General features: G+C 51.7%; 2 protein-coding genes across 3 annotated transcripts in view; one reads left to right on the forward strand and one right to left on the reverse strand.

Annotated features, from left to right (window-relative positions):
• Positions 1 to 1,137: 1,137 nt before the first annotated feature.
• Tmem106c (transmembrane protein 106C) lies at positions 1,138 to 7,054 on the forward strand. The gene is made up of 8 exons (XM_057792069.1): positions 1,138 to 1,242; positions 1,728 to 1,921; positions 3,349 to 3,412; positions 4,002 to 4,161; positions 4,252 to 4,392; positions 4,815 to 4,864; positions 5,321 to 5,374; positions 6,340 to 7,054. The coding sequence occupies exons 2-8, from the start codon at positions 1,738 to 1,740 to the stop codon at positions 6,434 to 6,436; spliced, it is 750 nt and encodes a 249-aa protein (XP_057648052.1). The 5' UTR covers positions 1,138 to 1,242; positions 1,728 to 1,737; the 3' UTR covers positions 6,437 to 7,054.
• Positions 7,055 to 12,647: 5,593 nt separating this feature from the next.
• Positions 12,648 to 19,622, reverse strand: part of Col2a1 (collagen type II alpha 1 chain) — a 29,016-nt gene continuing 22,041 nt past the window's right edge. For both annotated transcript variants that reach the window (XM_057791539.1, XM_057791540.1), the window contains 16 exons: positions 19,281 to 19,388; positions 18,769 to 18,822; positions 18,330 to 18,383; positions 17,551 to 17,712; positions 17,274 to 17,381; positions 16,923 to 17,030; positions 16,652 to 16,705; positions 16,415 to 16,522; positions 16,188 to 16,241; positions 15,975 to 16,082; positions 15,685 to 15,738; positions 15,136 to 15,243; positions 14,546 to 14,834; positions 14,010 to 14,197; positions 13,483 to 13,725; positions 12,648 to 13,046 (listed from right to left, as the gene is read on the reverse strand). In XM_057791539.1, the coding sequence (XP_057647522.1) occupies positions 12,900 to 13,046; positions 13,483 to 13,725; positions 14,010 to 14,197; positions 14,546 to 14,834; positions 15,136 to 15,243; positions 15,685 to 15,738; positions 15,975 to 16,082; positions 16,188 to 16,241; positions 16,415 to 16,522; positions 16,652 to 16,705; positions 16,923 to 17,030; positions 17,274 to 17,381; positions 17,551 to 17,712; positions 18,330 to 18,383; positions 18,769 to 18,822; positions 19,281 to 19,388 (1,947 nt within the window). In that variant the 3' untranslated portion in view covers positions 12,648 to 12,899. The remainder of the gene's footprint in view (positions 13,047 to 13,482; positions 13,726 to 14,009; positions 14,198 to 14,545; positions 14,835 to 15,135; positions 15,244 to 15,684; positions 15,739 to 15,974; positions 16,083 to 16,187; positions 16,242 to 16,414; positions 16,523 to 16,651; positions 16,706 to 16,922; positions 17,031 to 17,273; positions 17,382 to 17,550; positions 17,713 to 18,329; positions 18,384 to 18,768; positions 18,823 to 19,280; positions 19,389 to 19,622) is intronic.

A 19,622-nucleotide genomic window follows, 5' to 3' on the forward strand; every position in this document is an offset into this window, starting at 1 on the left:
TAGACTTCTTTTGTCCTTCTGTCTGACACTCCTCATGGCCTCATGGTCACAATACAGCTGCTCTAATCTCTAATATCAAGCTCCAAGTGCAAGTAGGAACTGTCAGAGGATCCCTTGAGTCTCCACCTCCTTTAAGGGTGTCTCCTAAATTCTATACTCTTACCCCTCATTGGCCAGAACAGCAATACACGATCAGCCAACTGCAAATGGGAACTGAGCTGTGTGTTCATTTCTCCCAACATCATCAGACTTACTGAAGAAACATATAGTGGCATAAAAATTTCAAAGAAAGAGCTGTGTAAAGACATTTCAGAGAATGGCTGAGGACCAAAGGTAGAAGTGGGGTGGTGGCTGTTGCTTTCACACTACAGGCTCATACTAACGGTGGTCAACAGATAAGGTCTAGACAGTTACAGGAACCACCCACAATTCCTGCAGTGACATAAGGAGGTATGGGAGACGGGGTCTCTCACTCATCCACTTTTAGGACATCAAAACAAGTCTTCTCTTTCTATGTTTTGGTTTAAAAGGGGTCTCACTTTACTGTGTGACCTCAAACTGCGGCAAGCTAGTCTTGAACTTGTGGCGATCCTGCCTCATCTTTAGCCCTCTTCACCTGTTTCATTCGCTGTTATGGCCCTTTAGCTTTGGGAGGCTCTCTCGAACCCTTTATGTCCATCACACCTTTTTTTGTGGATGGTAGTCCTGAAATCGGACCAGCTTGCAATACTGAGCTTTGGGCTTCATTCCCGTGACTAGCTAGCAAGACTCTGGTGAAAGCTTCCATGGGTCTGCATATGCTCTTAGGCATTGAGATCCTCGCCAGAACCTACTCGGAGAGTAGGTTTCTTTACTCTCCGAGTCCCTGTGCTGTGGGAATGGCTTCGGCCACAGGAGACGCCGTCCTCCGCCTGCACAGAAGCGCTCGGATCCTGAAGCTCTAGCGAGCTTTCCCTAGCGTTTCTCGGGCGCAGAGGAGCATCGCCCCTCCCCCACCCGCCCACGAGCAACTCCACTGCTCTCTGCCGTTCTCTATCGGCAGCTAGCTGCACTGCAGCTGCGCGGCAGGAGGGGGCGCACCAGAGCTCAGAGCGCAGGCGCAGGCGCTCGGCCGCGTCCTCCTGCGACCAGCTTTGCCATTGTGCGCCTGCGCACCGGGAGGCGTGCGGAAGAGTTGCTGGAGCGGGCAGGTGGAGGGAGGAGTGGTCCCAACAGTAACTGGCCGGAGTTGGTGCGCCTCAGGTTCGGGGGCACCCGCGTTCCCCCGGCCCGGGAGACGTGAACGCGTTCGGAACGTGGCTTTTTACGGGGGGCGTGACCTGAGCCTGCCTCCCCAGTTGGGAGTGGAGGAGAGGGATCGCTGGGGCCTTTTATTAATTTGGTGCCTGTTTGTTTATCCGGAATGTAGCCTGTTCGCCCTTCAGAGTTTGCAAACAGGGAGGAAGGCGGCGAGGCTGGACCACTGGGGAGCTGGGTTTCCCAGGCAGTGAGGGGTGGCCTGATCCAGTGAGGGCCGGTCCCAGTTCCTTGCTACCTGCGGGGGGAGGAGGGTGGACGGCACGGGACACTTGCAAAATGAGGGCCGCAGTAGAAATTACAGGCCACATTTAGAATAGCAACTTGTCACTTAGTATTTTACATTTCTTGTAGAAGTGATTTTTTTTTTCCTATAGTGGCCGGTATAGACACTAACACGCGCTCATTTACTGCTCCCCCTTTCCATGTAGGAAATGACACATGGGGTCTCAGCATTCCTCTTCTGCCCATACATTTTGTCACCGAAAGAAGGCTGGCAATCCGGAGGACTTGCAGGCTGAGAGAGAGCAGGAGGAAGCCATCGCTCAGTTCCCCTATGTGGAATTCACTGGGAGAAATAGCGTCACCTGTCACACCTGCCAAGGAGCGGGCTACGTCCCAGCAGGTGAGAACTGTCAACTATCCTGGAGAGCTCTGGTGTCTGCTTCCGCCAGCCCTCCCTCTGTAGTCACAAGACTGCCCTGAATTGTCGCCAGCCAGCCCGACTGACCTGATACTCTTGGGCAGATTGCAGGCTTCTCTTGATCATATATTTGGAACATTCGTCACTTCTACTATATAATTGCTTCCTTGGTTTCTTTTCCAGTAACTGTGATAAAATGCCCTGACGGAGCAGTGTAGAAGAGGAAGGGTTTTTTTTTCTGCTTCACAGCTCCAGGTCATAGTTCATTACGGAGGGGAAGTCAGGACAGCGGAATTTAAGATTGCCGGCCACATTGTAGTCATAGGAAGCCGAGAACAAGGGATGCTTGTACTCAGTTTCCCCCTTCCTTTTCATCCAATGGAAGATCCAGCCTATGAAAGGGGTGCCACCCACATTTAAGGAGGGTCCTTCCAATTTCGGTAACCCCGTTAAGAAAATCACTCACAGACGTGCCTGCTGGCCAACCTGATCTAATCTAGGCAGTGCCTCACTGAGACTTCCCAGGTTCCTAACACAGATCAGCACTATCATCCTGGCCCCTCTCTGGTTTCAAACATTTACTTCTCTGCTGTGGGATTTGTCGACAAGGCTGTTTTTCTATTGCTCTTGTTCATAAGGAGTGGCACAGCATTGTAGAGGAACAGTCCTAGAAGCTTCTTTACAAAAAAAGGCACCGGTCGCTCAGTAGCCTGAGGTCAACAGAATACCAGGAGGTGGGGAGAGAGGACAGGCTCAGGAGTGGAGCCTGGGTTATCTCTAGGAACAGCTGTTACTAAATTGACCCAGGGGTTGGGAGTCCCAGAGTTAGAGTTATTAAGAACCTTGGAAGCCGTGTACTCCAGGGTGCCAAATGAAAAGTGAAGAAATGGCCGGGCGGTGGTGGCGCACGCCTTTAATCCCAGCACTCAGGAGGCAGAGGCAGGCGGATCTCTGTGAGTTCGAGACCAGCGTGGTCTACAAGAGCTAGTTCCAGGACAGGCTCCAAAGCCACAGAGAAACCCTGTCGCAAAAAACCAAAAAAAAAAAAAAAAAAAAAAAAGTGAAGAAATGGCAGTTTAGGACATTCTGTGACTGCCGAAGACAGAATACGTAAGGTCAGAATATGATCCAGGTTTCCCGACATCAGTGCCGCAGCCCTGGCAGCACTGATTAAAGTGTTATAATTTGTACCGTTACCTATAGGTTTATGTTTATTTTTCCCCAGCATTCTTTTCTTTTTCCTTTTTTTTTTTTATTTCTACATTTATCATTTTCTTGTTCCTGCCATCAAAAATGTACTTTTTAGTGTCGGGTCCCAGATGAGCCTTTGCTGTGGCCGTTTGAAGCAATTGTGAGGAAGGGCTTCCACTATGTGGAGTTCTCAGAACGAGTCTTTGCTCCTTTTCTAGAGCAACTCAATGAGCTGGTGGCTCTGATCCCCCACAGTGACCAGAGGCTGCGTCCTCAGAGAACGTGAGTTGACCTGCTCTCGTCCACTAGCACCTCCTTCTGTCCCTGACTCCTTTTTAGGAAAGGCTACCAGCTAATTATTTGAAAAAGATGTCTGTCCTTATATCATCTGCTTGTTTACTGTTACTACTTATGTGTGTGTGCACGCATCATGCTGGGACTTGAATCCAGACTGGCTTGCTAGACGAGCAGTCTTCCTCTGCACTGTACCCTAGCGGCCAGTGCCCCCTTCCCCCCATTTCCTTTGGTGCTTTTGCTTAAGTGAAATGTCCCTGTCTCTGTTACAGTCTGGGGAAAGAAATGTGAGTCTAGAAATACGTTGAAGGTCAAATGGAAGGGGGGGATTGGAAGGAATCAGGGAAGCAGGGTGTCCTGGGAGAGGAGCTTTAGGAAGTAAAAGGACCCGTTCCTCTTCTCAGAGTAAACGGTGTTGAAATGGGTTTAAAGTCTTCTCCAGCACCCTTCTTTCTTGCCTAGTGAGTGGTTCTGGGTTCTTTGTGCTTCCCCTTCACCCCCTCTGTTTTGCATTAATTATGACCATTTAGAGTTTGATGTCCGACTGTCCAACATTGCCCTGTGCTATCATTTACAGTAAACAGTATGTCCTCCTGTCGGTCCTGCTCTGTCTGCTGGCATCTGGCTTGGTCTCTTTCTTCCTGTTTCCACATTCAGTCCTCGTGGATGATAATGGCATCAAAGTGGTGAAGGTCACATTTAATAAGCAGGAGTCCCTGGTAGTGCTCGATATCACGGTAAGACGTCAGGCCTCACTTCCTGGGTTGTGCATTCGCCAGCCTCGAGACCAGGAAGCTCAACATTCATCTCCTCTCTTGCCCCTCCAGGCCACCCTGAAAATCAGAAACTCCAACTTCTACTCCGTGGCAGTGACCAACCTGTTCAGCCAGGTTCAATACATGAAAGCCGTGGCTGGCACATACATGACCACGAATGTGTCGGTCATTCCCCCTCGGAGTGAGCACCTGGTACGTCGTTCTTCAAGGGCCTCTGCTCACATACCACAGAGGAGAGTAGGTGCTGTGGGAACACTGTGAGAATTATGGGCTCCTTTTCCTCTCCTCTCGTTTCCACCCGAGGGAGGCCTGGTGGGATCTAGAATGATGAACAATCGGAAAGAGACAGAAACAGCTAGCATTTAAGTACGCGGGCAGTAAAGTAATTGATGAGAGAGAGACAGTTACCAAGTCAAGAAAAGGTGGAATTACAGCCTGAAGCCCAGAGGCTTGGAAAGGGATGGGGTCGGAAGTACTTCCTCGGGCTCCCTGTCTAGGGAAGGTTCTTTGGATGTGGTGGAAGAATGGTCCAGCGTCTGTAGGTCGCTAGCAGTGATGCTGTGATGTCAAGCTTTCTTATCCCAGACTGATGCCAGGTCTTGTCTCATTTTCAGGTGAATTTTACAGTGAAGGCTGAGGTGGGAGGACCATCTTCGTACTTGTAGTAAGGACAGAGTTCTCTACTGTGCTGTCTGCCTGGAGGGATGCGGAGTCATCCTTGATTGGCTCTTTCCCTGGCTCTGCCTTAAGCCCCAGTTTTGCCCTGCAAACCCCTGAGCTCCAGCTTTCTGGAGAGCTTGGGGGAGGAGATATCAGTTGATGTGTGACTGAAGGGCTGGGATTTCTAAAGAGAAACATTAGCAACTCTAGCATTTAAATACGCGATAGCTTCAGAAAACAAGGAGCACCATCTGGGACATTGGGAGTGACACTTGGAGGGTCTCAGGACTCGTGGTACTGTGCAGTACTTCGGTTTGAAGGGGAAGCCTAGGGAAGAGAAGGTACCCCAAATGGTTTGACAGTGTCACTCCACACTGTCCTGCTGGCTCTCCTGGGAGATTGTGTTGCTCCTGATTGACTGTTTCCAGCCAAGTGACCGTGTCCATATTTGTGGTTGCAGCTTCTTCTGCACGGTTCCTGCCATCCTGGTGCACAACATCATGATCTTCATGAGGTATGTCCCCTTTCCTCTCTCCTGCTAGCTTGGTGTCACCAAGCCTCCTGGGAGCTTCCAGCACTCACTAGAGGCACATGGCTGAGAGAGCTGTCACCCGCCTCGCAGCACAGACCCAGCAGACACTGATGTCCTCTAGAGGTAGAGTCCAGAACCTCCGCACAGGTTGCCAGGTTCCTGGCCAATAGTTAAACATAATGTGCTGGACTGGAGAGACGGCTCAGCTGTCGAGCTCTGGCTGTTCTTCCAGAGGATACAAGTTTGATTCCCAGGGTCCACATGGCGGCTCACAACTGTCTGTGTCTCCAGTTTCAGGGGACCCGATATGCTCTTCTAGCCTCTATGGGCACCACACATACATGTAGTGCACAGACATACATGTAGGCAAAACACCTATATACATAAAATAAGAAATTTTTTAAAAATTAAAAGAAATGTTTCCTGAAATGGGGTCCCGTTTCACTAAGTGTGTGGTCCTGTCAGAATCCTCGAGAGTAAAGAACAGACCAGATTTCTCAAAGTGTGAGTGCTAAGAGTTACCAGTCTTGAAACTGTCACTGTTAAATGTAACGGTGACAGACATCTGAAATCCGGGGATTTGAGGGAGGTTTCTCAGCTTTGGGACAGTTGACATTTGGGCCGGGTAGTTCTTCGTTATCAGTGACTGTGGGTGCTAGGCAGTGACATCCCTGTCTCTATGTGCTGCTGGGAGCGCTCACCCCCTCCATCTCACTCAGCTGTAACTACCCAGAAATACCCAGATGTTGCCAAAAGCTCCGTGGGGTAAGATCATCCCCGGTTAATAGCTGCTGATCTGGAAAGTGACCTCGTGACACCGCATATTTGGACATAGGTCCGCTGGCCTCCTCGTTACATAACCATGGAAATAGTGCCTGGGACCCAGATGACTTGGAAGAAAAGTTTTTCCTGTTTAGTCAGTCTCTTCATGGTTTTCTTCTTGCTAGGACTTCTGTGCAGATTTCATACATTGGCCACACGTCCCAGAGCGCCGTGGAAACACAGCACTATGTGGACTGTGGGGCGAATTCCACGGTTGTTTAGAGCCTGCCGTTGGTTCTCCTGTGGCTGCACCTGTAGAAGGAAGCTAACATCTGTCCTCACAGCCCAGCGTCCGTCTGAGCTTGACCCTGCATGGTGTCAGCGGAGGGAGCGGTTCTCTTAAACCACAGAAAGCATCCTTCCGTACTTAGGGAAGCAGCACCATGAGCTTCTCTTGGAATCAGCAAAATCACTGCCCAGTGCCTACTCAGTGCCTAGCAAATGGCGCTCAATTACAGTTTGAAGAATTGAATACAGATATTTTTGGCTTTTACTGAGTCTTTATAAGTTGGGATGAGCCAGGTTTCTAGCTGTTGAGACCAGAGTGACATGAACGTAGGGTGTTGGCGCAGCGGTAGATGCCACCTTCATGTGCACAGAAGCACCAGCAAGAGGGGCGTCCTGAGGACCTTCAAGGAGCCCCTTGACAGCTGCATTTATTTCTATCTGCTCCCTAAGGCCCAGGGGCTTTGCAGAAAGGTTTTAGTGGTTTCACCCTTTCCCTGACAAAGTTTTTATGTCCCCACCCTGGTCTATTTTAGGGGCTTGATGTACCTTTGATCCACTGGCTGGACATGGATTGGGGATTTGATAGAAAAATAAACCATGCTTTTGATTGATGTGCACTGTCTCTGATTGCCTGTGAGCCTTTGCAGGCTCCCAGGAGAGAAACGTGGAAGAGTTGTTTCCTGAGGGGACACCACAGGGTTTCCTGAGGGCAGGAAAGAGAAGGCACCTCAACTGTGTGTCCTCCTTGACCCCAGGAGTGCCTGCAGAGCAACCTCGCCATTCTGTGTGCAGAGGGGCAGGTTGCACTTCCAGATCAGAGCACACAGCGCCCTCTGGAGGTCGGAAGTGACAGGCAGTGATGCCTGAAGAATGAAGCTGTTGGGGGGGGGGCTCGGAGGCGGGACATGGGGGGTGCTTTTCCAGACTCCTCGGGCCTAGTATGAAGACCTGGTTTGAGGTTGGAGGATTCTCCATCTAGTCCCAGAAGGTAATGGCCTGGATAGCTTGGGGCAGGAGGTGGCCAGGCCCGAAGCTCAGCTAAGGTGAACTCCAGCCTCCCACTGCACGCCAGCTAAGCAGCAGAGGGCGACGGGGCTTCATACTAGGTTCTGCCCCCCTTCTCTTGGCTTCATTTTCAGCTAATTACCCTCACCTTTGAATCTTCAGACTACGCTACATAGTTTTCTAATAGCCATGATGGAGTGAACAAATGCAGGGTTTAGCCCTGCAATTGTGCTAGTTAGGTTGCCGGCATGTCCACGGTGCTGGTGACAGTGACCTAAAGAGTGAGCACACTTTTCAAAACCCAATGCCCTCAAAATGACACCCTTAAACAGAACGCACCTCGTGTATAAGAAAATGTTCATGCCATTTCCCTTTCTAGATTACGTGCGTCTCTCTGTCTGTCTGTCTGTACGTGTGTGTGTGTGTGTGTAGAGGCCAAAGGATGTCAGGTGCCTTTCTCAGTTGCTTTCTACCTTATTTTTTGGGACAGGGTTTCTCACTGACTCTGGAAATCACAGTTGCCTAGACTGCCTGGCCAGAAAGCCCCAGGCGTCCACCTGCCTCTGCATCCTAGTGCTGGGTTATAGTGGGCCCACTCCACCGTGACCGAAGGTCAGAGATTCAAGCCTGTTTCTGCTCCTTCAAGGATAAGACAGGAGGTTTGACCCAGGGAGTAACTGCCTACAAAATGCTTGGTCTAAGGTGTGGTCGTTTCATGTCCTGCCTAAACAGGACACCTAGCTGAAGTATATACTTGCTTGATGCTTCAGGTATCAAAGAGGTAGTTGCTCTGTTTGTCCCTCGTGTCATGGTAAAGCAGTCTGTTGCCTCGCCCCCCCCCCCTTTTGGATTGGGGTGTATAAGCACATGGAGAATAAACGCAGGCAGATTCAGTATTCACTGGACAGCCCTCCTGGTTCTGTCCTATGCCTCTGCACTTCTTTTGCCTCTCTGCTCCTCCTACCTGGTTTTTCTAATCCACACACACCTGCCCTGGATTGTGCAAACCCCGTCGAGGCTGGACCCCAACAGATGTGGCCCGAATGTGTGGCTACAACCATAGATGAGCACCACCGTGCCCAGTTTTTACGTGGGTGATGTGGACCTGAACTCAGGTTCTCGTGCTTCTGTGATAGGCACTTTACCAGTTGAGCCATCTACACACTCCTTGATTTTTGTTTGTTTCCATTTAGAAAAATAGCCTCCTGAAATGTTCTCTATACAGTTTTTAAAAGGCTACTCATTTTGGTACTTAGTATGATCATGTGCCTTAGTAGCATCTGCTGCTTGATATTACTATAAAATCTAGTTAGTAGCAAATAAGAGCAATTGAAGTTTTTAAACAGGCACATTTGATTCTGGTCTCCCAATGCTGCATATTCTCAGCATCCTAAGATTCACATTAGGATACCTGCATGGTTTAGCATGCTGTTGTCAATTGTATGTGCATACATGTATGTTCATGCAGTGGAGGCCAGAGGCCAAACTCAGGTGTTCTTCGGGCACCATCCTTGTATTTTTGAGGCATGGTCTCATGGTGTTCATGAAGTGGGACAGGCTGGGTGACCAGTGGGCCCTGGATCAGCCTGTCTCCTCCAGCATGATTATACCAGGGCTTTGGGCGCCATTAGTAACAGGAACCGGGCCTGGCTTGCTTGTTGGGGTTTCTGTCCTGCTCAGTACCCCATAGCCAGCAAGCCCCAAAGAAAATCACACAGAAGATTCCATAAGATTATAAACTGATGCCGGGCAGTCGTGGCGCACGCCTTTAATCCCAGCACTCGGGAGGCAGAGGCAGGCGGATCTCTGTGAGTTTGAGACCAGCCTGGTCTACAAGAGCTAGTTCCAGGACAGGCTCCAAAACCACAGAGAAACCCTGTCTTGAAAAAAACAAAACAAAACAAAAGATTATAAACTGATTGGCCCATTAGCTCAGGCTTCGTGTTAGTTTTTATGACTTATATTAACCCATTATTCTGATCTATTTTTGCCATATGGCTGGGTACCTTTTTTTAGCTGGCAGGTCACATCCTGTTACCTTGGTGGTCTACACAGGACTGGGAGGAATCAACTTTCTCCTTTCCAGAATTTTCCTGTTCTCAATGTATCATTTTTACTTTCTGTCTGGTTTTCCTGCCTATACTTCCTGCCTGGCCAATCAGTGTTTATTTAAAACATGATTGACAGAATATAGACAATTCTTCCGCACCACCAGGGCTTTATTATTTTTTATGTGCATGTGAATTTGTCTGCCACCTGTATGCACTGCCCTGGAGGGTCCCCTATGACTGGTGTTACAGATGATTATGAACTGCTGTGTGGTTGCTGGGACTTGAATCTGCATGAGTCCTCTGGAACTGAGCCATCTCTCTGGCCTGGTAAGGTTTTAATTGTGGCTTCTGGGGTTGAAATCTTGGCCCTTGCAGGCCAAGGACCTTACTCCCTGTAGCTCATCTCAGCCTTCACTATCCTCTCCCTTGACCTCATACTATTGATGAAACCATCTGAGGACCCACTGCATATGGAAGTCTCCATTTATTATATATCCACACATTCTCCCAAAGTGTTGAGGGCTGCTGTATGCATGGCTTGCAATTTCTGACACATTTTACCAACCACAGATAGGAATTTCTAACTACCGCAGATCATTTATGCTCACCAGGCCCCATATAGGCCACAGTTTATCTCCAGGAGTTATTCTGCCATCCTAGTTCGCCCACCATAGGACCTTCAAGATCTCTGTCAACAACCCGGAGGATTCTAGGGCCAAGTATGTAATCGAGCATTACAAGAATCTGCCTGCCTACTTGTTAAGAATCAACAAGCCACAGGTTGTTTCCCCCGCGACAGAATAATCTCTCTTTCTCTTTATAAATGAAACTCTTCTCTACTTTGAAGATACCGTGTTCCTTTGGTTATCTAGAGGGGAAACTCTCCAGGAAGTAAGAACTGAGGAACTTAAAGTAGCTCCAAAGTCTTCTAATGGCAGGTGCTTCCAGAGAGAACTGCAAGATGGAAAAATAACCCGATGGAGCTCTGGTCACAGTAGCTCACTCTGCCCAGCCCTGCTGGCTAGGGGATTTACTTGGTGCATTATTCTGTCTGGAGAGACCTCCTGCTTTCCCTGGGGGCATCAGGGACCCAGGACTTAATAATAAGCCCACTTGTCCTCTCTTTCCTCCCTGGGCCAGACTGGGATGCAGAACAAGGCCAAGCAGGGCCTTTTCACTTGGCTTTTGATCCTCACTCCGCTCCCCACCTAGCCCCTAGCTGCTTCTCTCCATTCCTGGGGAGCAGTTGTATTTATGTCTGAGTTTTCCTGGGCTACAATGACTGACCCAGGTACTCCACGGCTTCCCCTAGAGCTTTAAGCCAGCCATCAGGGTCTGCTGGACATTTTATTCAAAGTGGTCACTGTTGAGGGTAGTGGAGTAAGCCCGGAAGTTCTGATTCTCAACTCAGGGCAGCTCTTCACCGCCACCTGCTGTCGGAGACAAGTTTCACATGTGCCCAGTAGCCGTCACTAGCTTTTCATTGATGGGAGTTGCTAATTTTTCCTTATGAAGGAGTTTAATTACATGGGAGGGTGTGCATGACATTGGGACTCAAACCCAGGCAGGTTTGCATCATGCTAGGGAAACATTCTACCCCAGAGTTACACTCCCAGCACCAATCGTGTGTTTTTAAATAAGTTGTCATTTTGCTTCCTTGGTTGCCATGAGTTAGCCCTGTACACAAGTTATGCCACAAGTTGGATATTAATGCAAATAATTCCCTCCCCTATTCTCTGATTTATTTTTCTTATTTCTCTAAAACAACAACAACAACAAAAAAGCTGCCAAAGGGACCAAGATGGGTAAAAGGGTCAGAGAACAGCATGGCTGTGGTGTTTATGAGATGTTTTGAAATTTGTTTCACAAATCCTGCTGTCATAGAATTTATCTCCTGCCCACTTCACCCATGGCCACCATCACGGCCCTCTAGTGGAGGGAAACAGTGTGCTCATTGCTGCTGTGCATGCCCAAGGCATTGGAAAGCAAACGATGCCCGGCCTGTAGGGCAAGGCTCTCCCTTCCTCATCTGGAACTCAGAGATCTGTAGACGCTTCAGTGCAGGTCTGGAGAATGGAGAATGGGGACGGAGTGAGGGGGATGGGGACAGAGAACTGTATTTTCCGCTCAACTTGCCCCAGAATCTTACAGACAGATGCAGGTAGCCATCCAGACCATTTGCATCAGTGGCCCCGGGGATTTGCCCTCCTGCCTACTGTTCCCCCTGTCCACCCTACTTCCCAGGCCTCCCATCCAGCAGGTGTAACCACGCCCACTAAGATGCCAGCGCACGGTAGCTTCGCTCCAGCATGCTGGAGAGATGTGGCCCATGTTTAATAACAAGGTCATCCCTCTGGTTCCCCAAACTTCCCAACAGTGGATCTAAAGATCGAGTACAGTGTCCCTAGAGTTGTGTGTGCTGAGTTTTGGTCCTCAGGGTGGTGCTCTTGGGTGGAACCTTGAGAAGTAAGGGTCCTCAGGTCACTGGGTACAGCCTCTCAAAGGGCTCTGTGGGACCTCTTTTCCTCACTCTGCTTCCTGGCTGAAAGCATGAGTAATGGCTTTGATTGTGCCCTGCAATGACACTCTGCCAAAATCAATATGATTACCTGATTTTGTAAACAAACCTAACAAGTGAATCATTTTCTAATCCTACTTTGTATTTTTATCATTTTGAGCCTCAAAACTGTGAACCAAAATGAACCTTGCTTTATTTCTTGGGCAGTCCATGTTAATTTTGTTTCAGTAGCATGGGGCTAACTAATTCAATTTCATCTCTGGTCTCAGGCCACCCTGGATTCCACAAAGTGCCAAAGTTTACAAAAGAGGTGTGTGTGTTCACAAACCACACAGTGTGGCGTCAGCGACCCGTATTGAAAGGCCAACAGGCGATCCCGGGACTATATTTCTGCATGCCTGCCGGACCAAGGATTAATAGAAACAAACAGAAGAACAAAACACAAGTCAATGTGTCCTTTCCAATAATTTTTTGGTTTTTTAATATCAATTGATGTTTTAAAAAATACAGAGGTGTTTGACACAGAATAGCACCATTGTGTAGGACGCACAGTTCCTACGCCCAGCACCTGTGGGGAGTCTTCTGGCTGGGCTGGGGCAGTCACTCAGGGGGCGTTTGACTCACACCAGTTAGTTCCCTGCCTCTGCCTTGACCCAAAGGTCTTACAGGAAGACAATAAATAAATAGAACACCGAGATTTTATTTTGCAGTCTGCCCAGTTCGGGTCTCTCAGAAAGGGGAAAACAGTCCGAGCTGCGAGGGTCGGATGAATGGACGTCAGGTCAGGTCAGCCATTCAGTGCAGATTCTAGAGTGACTGGGGTTGGAAGGTCCTTGGGTCCTTTGGGTTCGCAATGGATTGTGTTGTTTTTGGGTTCAGGGTTTTACAAGAAGCAGACAGGCCCTATGTCCACACCAAACTCCTGCTCAGGGCCTCCTATGTCCATAGGTGCAATGTCAACAATGGGAAGGCGTGAGGTCTTCTGTGACCGGTACTCGATGACAGTCTTGCCCCACTTACCGGTGTGTTTCTAGGGAGGAAGAGGGGAGATGTTATTCAGTGGATGTCTTGCAACCAAGGCCAGTTGCCCAATACCCCCAAACCAAACAACCACAAAGCGTGAACCATGCTAGGGGGCTCCTTAAGACTTATCCTGGTTGCCCAAGCATTTAAGTTCTTTCCTTAATGGGAGAGCCCTCCTCTACCTTCTTGCCCCCCTGTCTCCCATTTCCACAGAGAGTTTCCCACCTGCGATAGCCTCTTCCCTCTTGCTGGTACTCTCATACACTTTTTAGAAATACTTTGGTAAGTGTCCCTGAGCATGCGAGTCTTGATTCCCTCTGAACGAGGAAGTGGACAAGCTGATACAATATAGACCTCTCCCTCATCTGCCACTCAGCGTGTCCCCTCACATGTCCCCTCGACTCAAGCCTCTGCTGACCCATCCCTCTGGGAACATGACTCACCGTGCAGCCGTCCTTCAGGGCCGTGTACGTGAACCTGCTGTTGCCCTCAGCCCTCATCTCCACATCATTGGAGCCCTGGATGAGCAGGGCCTTCTTGAGGTTGCCGGCGGCTTCATCCAGGTAGGCAATGCTGTTCTTACAGTGGTAAGTGATGTTCTGAGAGCCCTCGGTGGACAGTAGACGAAGGAAGGTCATCTGGACGTTAGCAGTGTTGGGAGCCAGGTTGCCATCACCATAGCTGAACTGTAGTAGGCAGAGGGGTCCGGGTATGAGATATGAGGGCTGGCATTTGCTGGGATCGGGAGCTAATGAGACTCCAACTGTTGGGGGTGCTAGGGTGGTGTGGAGGACTCTAGCTCAGAGGGCTTCTTCTCCAGCTACAATGGGGGAATGCTCTCCCCCCCCCTCTTTCCTCTAAAGCCCAGAGAACACTGGTGGAGAATGTGGGGAAGGGGCTAAAAGGTCTGAGGAGAAAGAAGAGCAAAGGTGAGGGAAGGCCAGCCGGGCCTAGAGCACTGGGCACTCACGTGGAAGCCGCCGTTCATGGTTTCTCCAAACCAGACATGCTTCTTCTCCTTGCCCTTGCTGCTCCACCAGTTCTTCTTAGGCACCGTGGCTGGGTTGGGGTAGACGCAAGTCTCGCCTGTCTCCATGTTGCAGAACACTCTCATAGCGTCCAAGGTGCAGCCCTGGTTAGGGTCAATCCAGTAGTCTCCTGCGGCAAAGGAGGCGGCACCCATCAGGCAACTCAAAGCTGAGGGCCAGGCTGGCTGCTAACAGCAGGGAGCCTACTGGGAAGCTAGGTCAGGGGAGACGGAAGGACCAGGCACAAATCCGCATGGGGAACCTAGTGCCAAAGAGAGGGCCAAGAAACGGGGGCAGAAGCAGTGTTCGCCTGGAGTCACTTCTGTCGCGGTCATTCAGCAGAACCTTCCAGATCCGATCCTGCCCCGCACTAAGATACAGTGAATTGGGTCTGTCTGGCTACCGAAGGTAGCCCTACTGGTGAGCTATGTATGTAACTCCCTGCTCTCTGGGGCAGGGGACTGTGCTCCAGGCTCACCGCTCTTCCACTCTGGATGGCACAGTTTCAGGTCCTGGCAGGTTCGAGCAGGATTCTTGCGGGAGCCGTCAGGGCTGCGGATGCTCTCAATCTGGTTATTGAGTGACTTGAGGGTGGCATCCACCTCCACGTCATGCTGTCGCAGAGAGCTGGCTGCCTCGTCGGCCCGCATGTACTGCAGGGGATCAGGGCCCTTCTCTCTCTGGCCTAAGCCAGCAAAGGCTGACATGTCGATGCCAGGACCAGGAGGACCTGGAGGGCCAGGGGGACCAGGGTTTCCAGGAGGACCCTGCAGCAGGAAACAGAGACATAAGCACAGAACCGTGAGGAGAGGGCTTCCTGCGTATCCGACTTTGTGGTGGGGACAAAGGGCAGCAGGACCAAGAAACCCACAGCAGCTTCCCCTTTCCTCCCTGGCCCTTCTTTCCTACTTCCCAGAATCCATCATGAGCCGTGTGACCCTCTAAAGGACCCCCAGCCTCCAGGACGCCATCACTACTAGCTGCTTGCTGATGCCTCAAAGGTGTCCTAAGCACCTGTAACAAGCTAGGAATACTTCCAGTGGCAGTGGGAGGGGTCAGGAAACTTACAGCAGGGCCTGTTTCGCCTGAACGTCCACGGGGACCAGGAGGCCCAATGGGGCCAGGGATTCCATTAGAGCCATCTTTGCCGGAGGGACCAACGGGGCCAGGTGGACCCTGCAGTCCAGGGAAGAGGAGACCGTGAGAAAACCGCCCATCCCAGGAACAGTCGCAGACCAGCCACGACTATAGAGGTGGCCATCGAGCAACACTGGTCATGCCACTCTGCTGGGGTCCTGTGAAAGGCTCGGCCACGCGCCCTAAATCCATCTCCATTGCCAAGAAACAGCAGGCATCTCCATGTTTCTCTGACCCTCCTAAGTCAGGTTTATGAGATTTTTTTTTTTATCAGTTTGTCTTCCGGTCACTTGTGACTTCAGGTGCTTGTGTTCATGGTCATCCTAAGAAAGTCCTCCTTTTCTCAGGGTACCTCCTGAGTGAGGACGACTCAGTCCAAGACTCCCCATAGAAGCAATGGCCACCCCATCCATCCCCTGACCAAGGCCTTGACCCGCCAGCAGAAAGGCTTACTCCACCCCCCAGAAGCATCTCACTTACTCTAGGGCCAGAGGGACCAGCTGGGCCAGAAGCACCTTGATCTCCAGAGGGACCCTGTGGATAAGAACGGAGTCGATGTCAACACAGCTGGATATAGAAATCTGTCTCCTTCAGCATGGGAAGCAAGCATGTGCCCCTGCCCCCCTCTCCCACCCCTCCCACCTGACAGAGCCCAGGGGCTTCTGAGGAAGACCCCAAGCCTTCTTAGTAACAAGGGAGGCTCAATAGACCTGAAAAATGGGAGGCCTTGGGCCGTGCCCTCAGGGACAATGACATGTAGTGATACCCACCGGAGGGCCAGGCAGACCCTGAAGTCCAGTGAAGCCCCGGTGTCCTTTCAATCCCCTCTCGCCAGGCTCTCCAGATTCTCCTTTGTCACCTCGGGGGCCTTGAGGGCCCTATGAACAAGGAAAACATGGATTCAGTCAAGTCTGGGCTCGTGTGTATCTCACCTAGTGTCCCTTCTCTGCAGGGACTCAGTTCAAGATTGCTCCAATACTCACTGGGATTCCGCGGGCTCCAGCAGGTCCTGAGGGCCCCATAGGACCTTGTGCACCCTGTGAGGGGAGAGTGCAGACAACATCAGGGAAAGACCAGGACATGAAGGCTCTTCTTCACACCTGCCTAGGGGCTCCGAGGCCCCCAGAGCCAGGCGCTACCTCTAGGTGCTCAACATGGGGGAAAGCAAACATGATACACCCTCTTCTGCCTCTGAACTCTGTATACTCACAGACTCTCCTCTGTCTCCTTGTTTGCCAGTTGGGCCAGCAGGGCCAGGAGAACCTGGGGGCCCGGGAGCTCCAGGAGCGCCCAGTGCACCAGTCTCTCCGCGATCACCCTGTAGGAGCAAGGTATCAGGTTGAGCCAAGAAGATTTCAGAAGAGGTGGGGGGAGTTCCATTATTACTCAGACTGGCACGTTAGCACAGTCCCCAGCTCCCCTCCCAGGATAGACACCTGTCACTCACCTTGACTCCAGCTGCACCATCTCTGCCAGGGGGTCCATCAGCACCAGGGCTGCCCTGGACAAGGGACGTAAGAATTCACTTAGACCTTCTCCCTGTTTGCTCTCTCACTCTGATCTGAAGCCTAGGCCTATTCACGTCTGCCCAGCTAAGGCTTTGGGGCTCACTCATCCTCTGTGAGCTTCCACTCCCTTCTCCTTGTACACTTCCTAGTCTCTGCGTGTGTCCTTCCCTCCAGATCCTCCCACCGGTGACACCAAGCTCTGGGGCTCACCTCTCGTCCAGGTTCACCTGCAGGACCTGTCAGGCCAGGAGGCCCCACGGGGCCAGGAGGACCTCTGTCTCCAGACGCACCAGGTGCACCCTGCTTGCCAGGCTCACCCTGAAAGGATATAGACAAGGACCATGAGTGTCCATGCAGGCACCCCTGCCAAGACTCTACCATCCCCTTCAGAGGGTACAGCTGACAGAGGGATGTTTCCAAGGTTACTGAGTCGGAGGCAGATGGAGGAAGACATAGGGTACCACTATGTCAAGAACACTTAGTTAAGAGCTTTGGGACTGAGCCTGAGCCTGAACCAGGCCTGGCCTAGCAGGGCTGAAGGGGAAAGTGTTCTTCACTCACCGATGGGCCGGGAAGGCCAGGGAATCCTCTCTCACCACGCTGTCCAGGAAGACCAACAATGCCCCTCTGACCAGCCAGCCCCTGGGGACCTGGAGGACCGTCAGAACCCTAGAAGAAGAAGAAAGAACTGACACAGAGGCTTGCCCTGGCCCTGACCCTTCCCACCCTCTGTGTGGATTCTGTGTGGCTCCCTTCCCACAATTCCCACAGCACCCCACCTTCCTCCTCCTGTTTAAAGGAGCTCAGGTGCCTCTCATGGGCCCGGTAGGGTACTTACAGGGGGACCGTCGTCTCCAGGTTCTCCTTTCTCGCCAGAAGGTCCTGCGGGGCCTTGAAGTCCAGGGTCACCAGCTCGGCCAGGGGAACCTGTGTCTCCTCGAGCACCTTTGGGGCCATCTTTTCCAGAAGGACCAGGGGGACCGGGGGGTCCAGGGTTGCCCTAGGACGAGCAGATATAGAAGGTGGTGACTTGTCACCATCCTCATTCAAGCTATGGAAGCCATGTGGCTCGGGGGCCAGGCATTCCAAACTGCCTGCTTATGCTTTTCTCTCCCCTGTGACAGATCTGGGCAGGCAACTGTGGCTCCGACACCCTGCTTTGCCTTTGCTCACCCATGTGGAGTTCCTCCAGAAACAGCTCCAACATTGCCCCTCTGACCCTAGCCTCCTGCTCGCCCAGCACCCCTTCCTCTATGCCCAGTGATGGCGAATGGAGTTTTTCCTTATCTCCCCCCTCACTAAAGACCCCCCCCCATCCCCAAGTATCTGGTCTGGGGCTCATGGGCTTCTTTACAGAATGTGGATCGAACACGCTTAGGACATGTGTCCCAAATGAAAAAAAGGCATCGTGCCAACCCTCCCAACATGCCAAGTGGTCCCCCCATTGCTCCCAGCTGCCAAGGGTCAGTCAGCTGTGCCTCCCATTGGCAAGAATGGAGGAGTCAGGGCTATAGGCTTCTGACGCCTGTGTTTGGTGGACTACTCCAGACGGTGCTGATCCTAGCCGGGCCTCCCATGCCAGGAGGAAGATAGATCTAAACCAGGAATGGCACTTACATTAGAGCCTGGCGGTCCAACGCGGCCAGCAGCTCCAGGGAATCCAGTGGCTCCCTGTGGGCATGGAGGGGTGGGGAGGCTCTCAGCAAGGAGGAGAATCAAGTTGGTAGGGCTGGAGCATATGTCTCAGGTAGGGAGTCAAGGAAGGATCAGGGGCTACAAAGTAGCAAGTGAGTAGCTAGAGGGAAAAGGGGCGCCATTGCACCTGGCCACATAATCAGGCCTGGGCTGAAGCCGTCCAGCCTTCAGGGAGCTGAGTGTCAGAGCTGAGAGCTGGGGACTTTGGGAGGACTAAGCACACAGCAGAGTGAGATGCCCTCTCCTGCCAGGCTTAGATTCAGGGCCTGGTTAGGGCTGGGGAGGGAGGATATGGAGGTTCCTGAAGCTAACCCACTGCAGAAATCATGGGTCAGAACTCTTTTACAGGGGATTCACTCACTGGGGGGCCTTGTGCGCCTCGGGCTCCCTTCGGACCAGTCACTCCAGTAGGACCCTGGGAAGAAAAGAAGGCAATGGTGAACTTTAATACAGGACTCCTGAGAGCCAGGCTGTCAGAGTTCAGCTTCTCGACACTAGGATCCCAGTCTACAAAAGCTATCATAGGCAGTTCTGTGTGCCACAGCACCGGGAGACTCCAGGGCCTGACTCGGCAAGGCTCTTAGAGACAGCCCCGGAGCTCCAGCCCCTGGGAAACCTGCTCTCTGCTCCCCCAGGGAAGCAGCTGCTTTGTCGCCTGTGGTTAGGGGACACAGCCTATACTTGGTGCTGGTGACCCAATACCCCACCTGTGTGCCTCCCACCCCGCACCTAACCTAACAAAAGCCCCTCCCTACACAGCTGGCTTCCTCCAGGCTCCCAGTGCTCTCCCAGCTCCAGATTCTGCTTGCCCCATCTACCAGGGCCCTTCTCCTGGCCTGGCAGCCTCTGCTTCATGAACTCAGTAATACTCACCTGTGGCCCAGGAGCTCCAGAGGGGCCTTGGGGGCCAGGGGCACCAGCATCTCCTTTCTGTCCGGCCTCTCCTTGATCACCCTTGGCACCAGGCTGGCCATCAGCACCCTGTAATAGGAATAAGGGATAGATGAAGGAGAGGCAAGCTGACTGATCCAGGTTCTGCCACAGGTTAGACAGGACGTGTGCATGCACCTACCTAGCAGGGGCCTGAAAACTGGGTTTAAGATGGTGTTGTTATGTTGCCAAGGAAATGTGAAGGGAGGAGAAGAAAAAGTCCATTGCTTCCTCTATTACCTTCTTAACCTCCCTTCCTCTCTCCCTCATCAGAAGATGCCCCTG

Source organism: Chionomys nivalis, chromosome 17, assembly GCF_950005125.1.
Source record: "Chionomys nivalis chromosome 17, mChiNiv1.1, whole genome shotgun sequence".
Lineage (NCBI taxonomy): Eukaryota > Metazoa > Chordata > Mammalia > Rodentia > Cricetidae > Chionomys > Chionomys nivalis.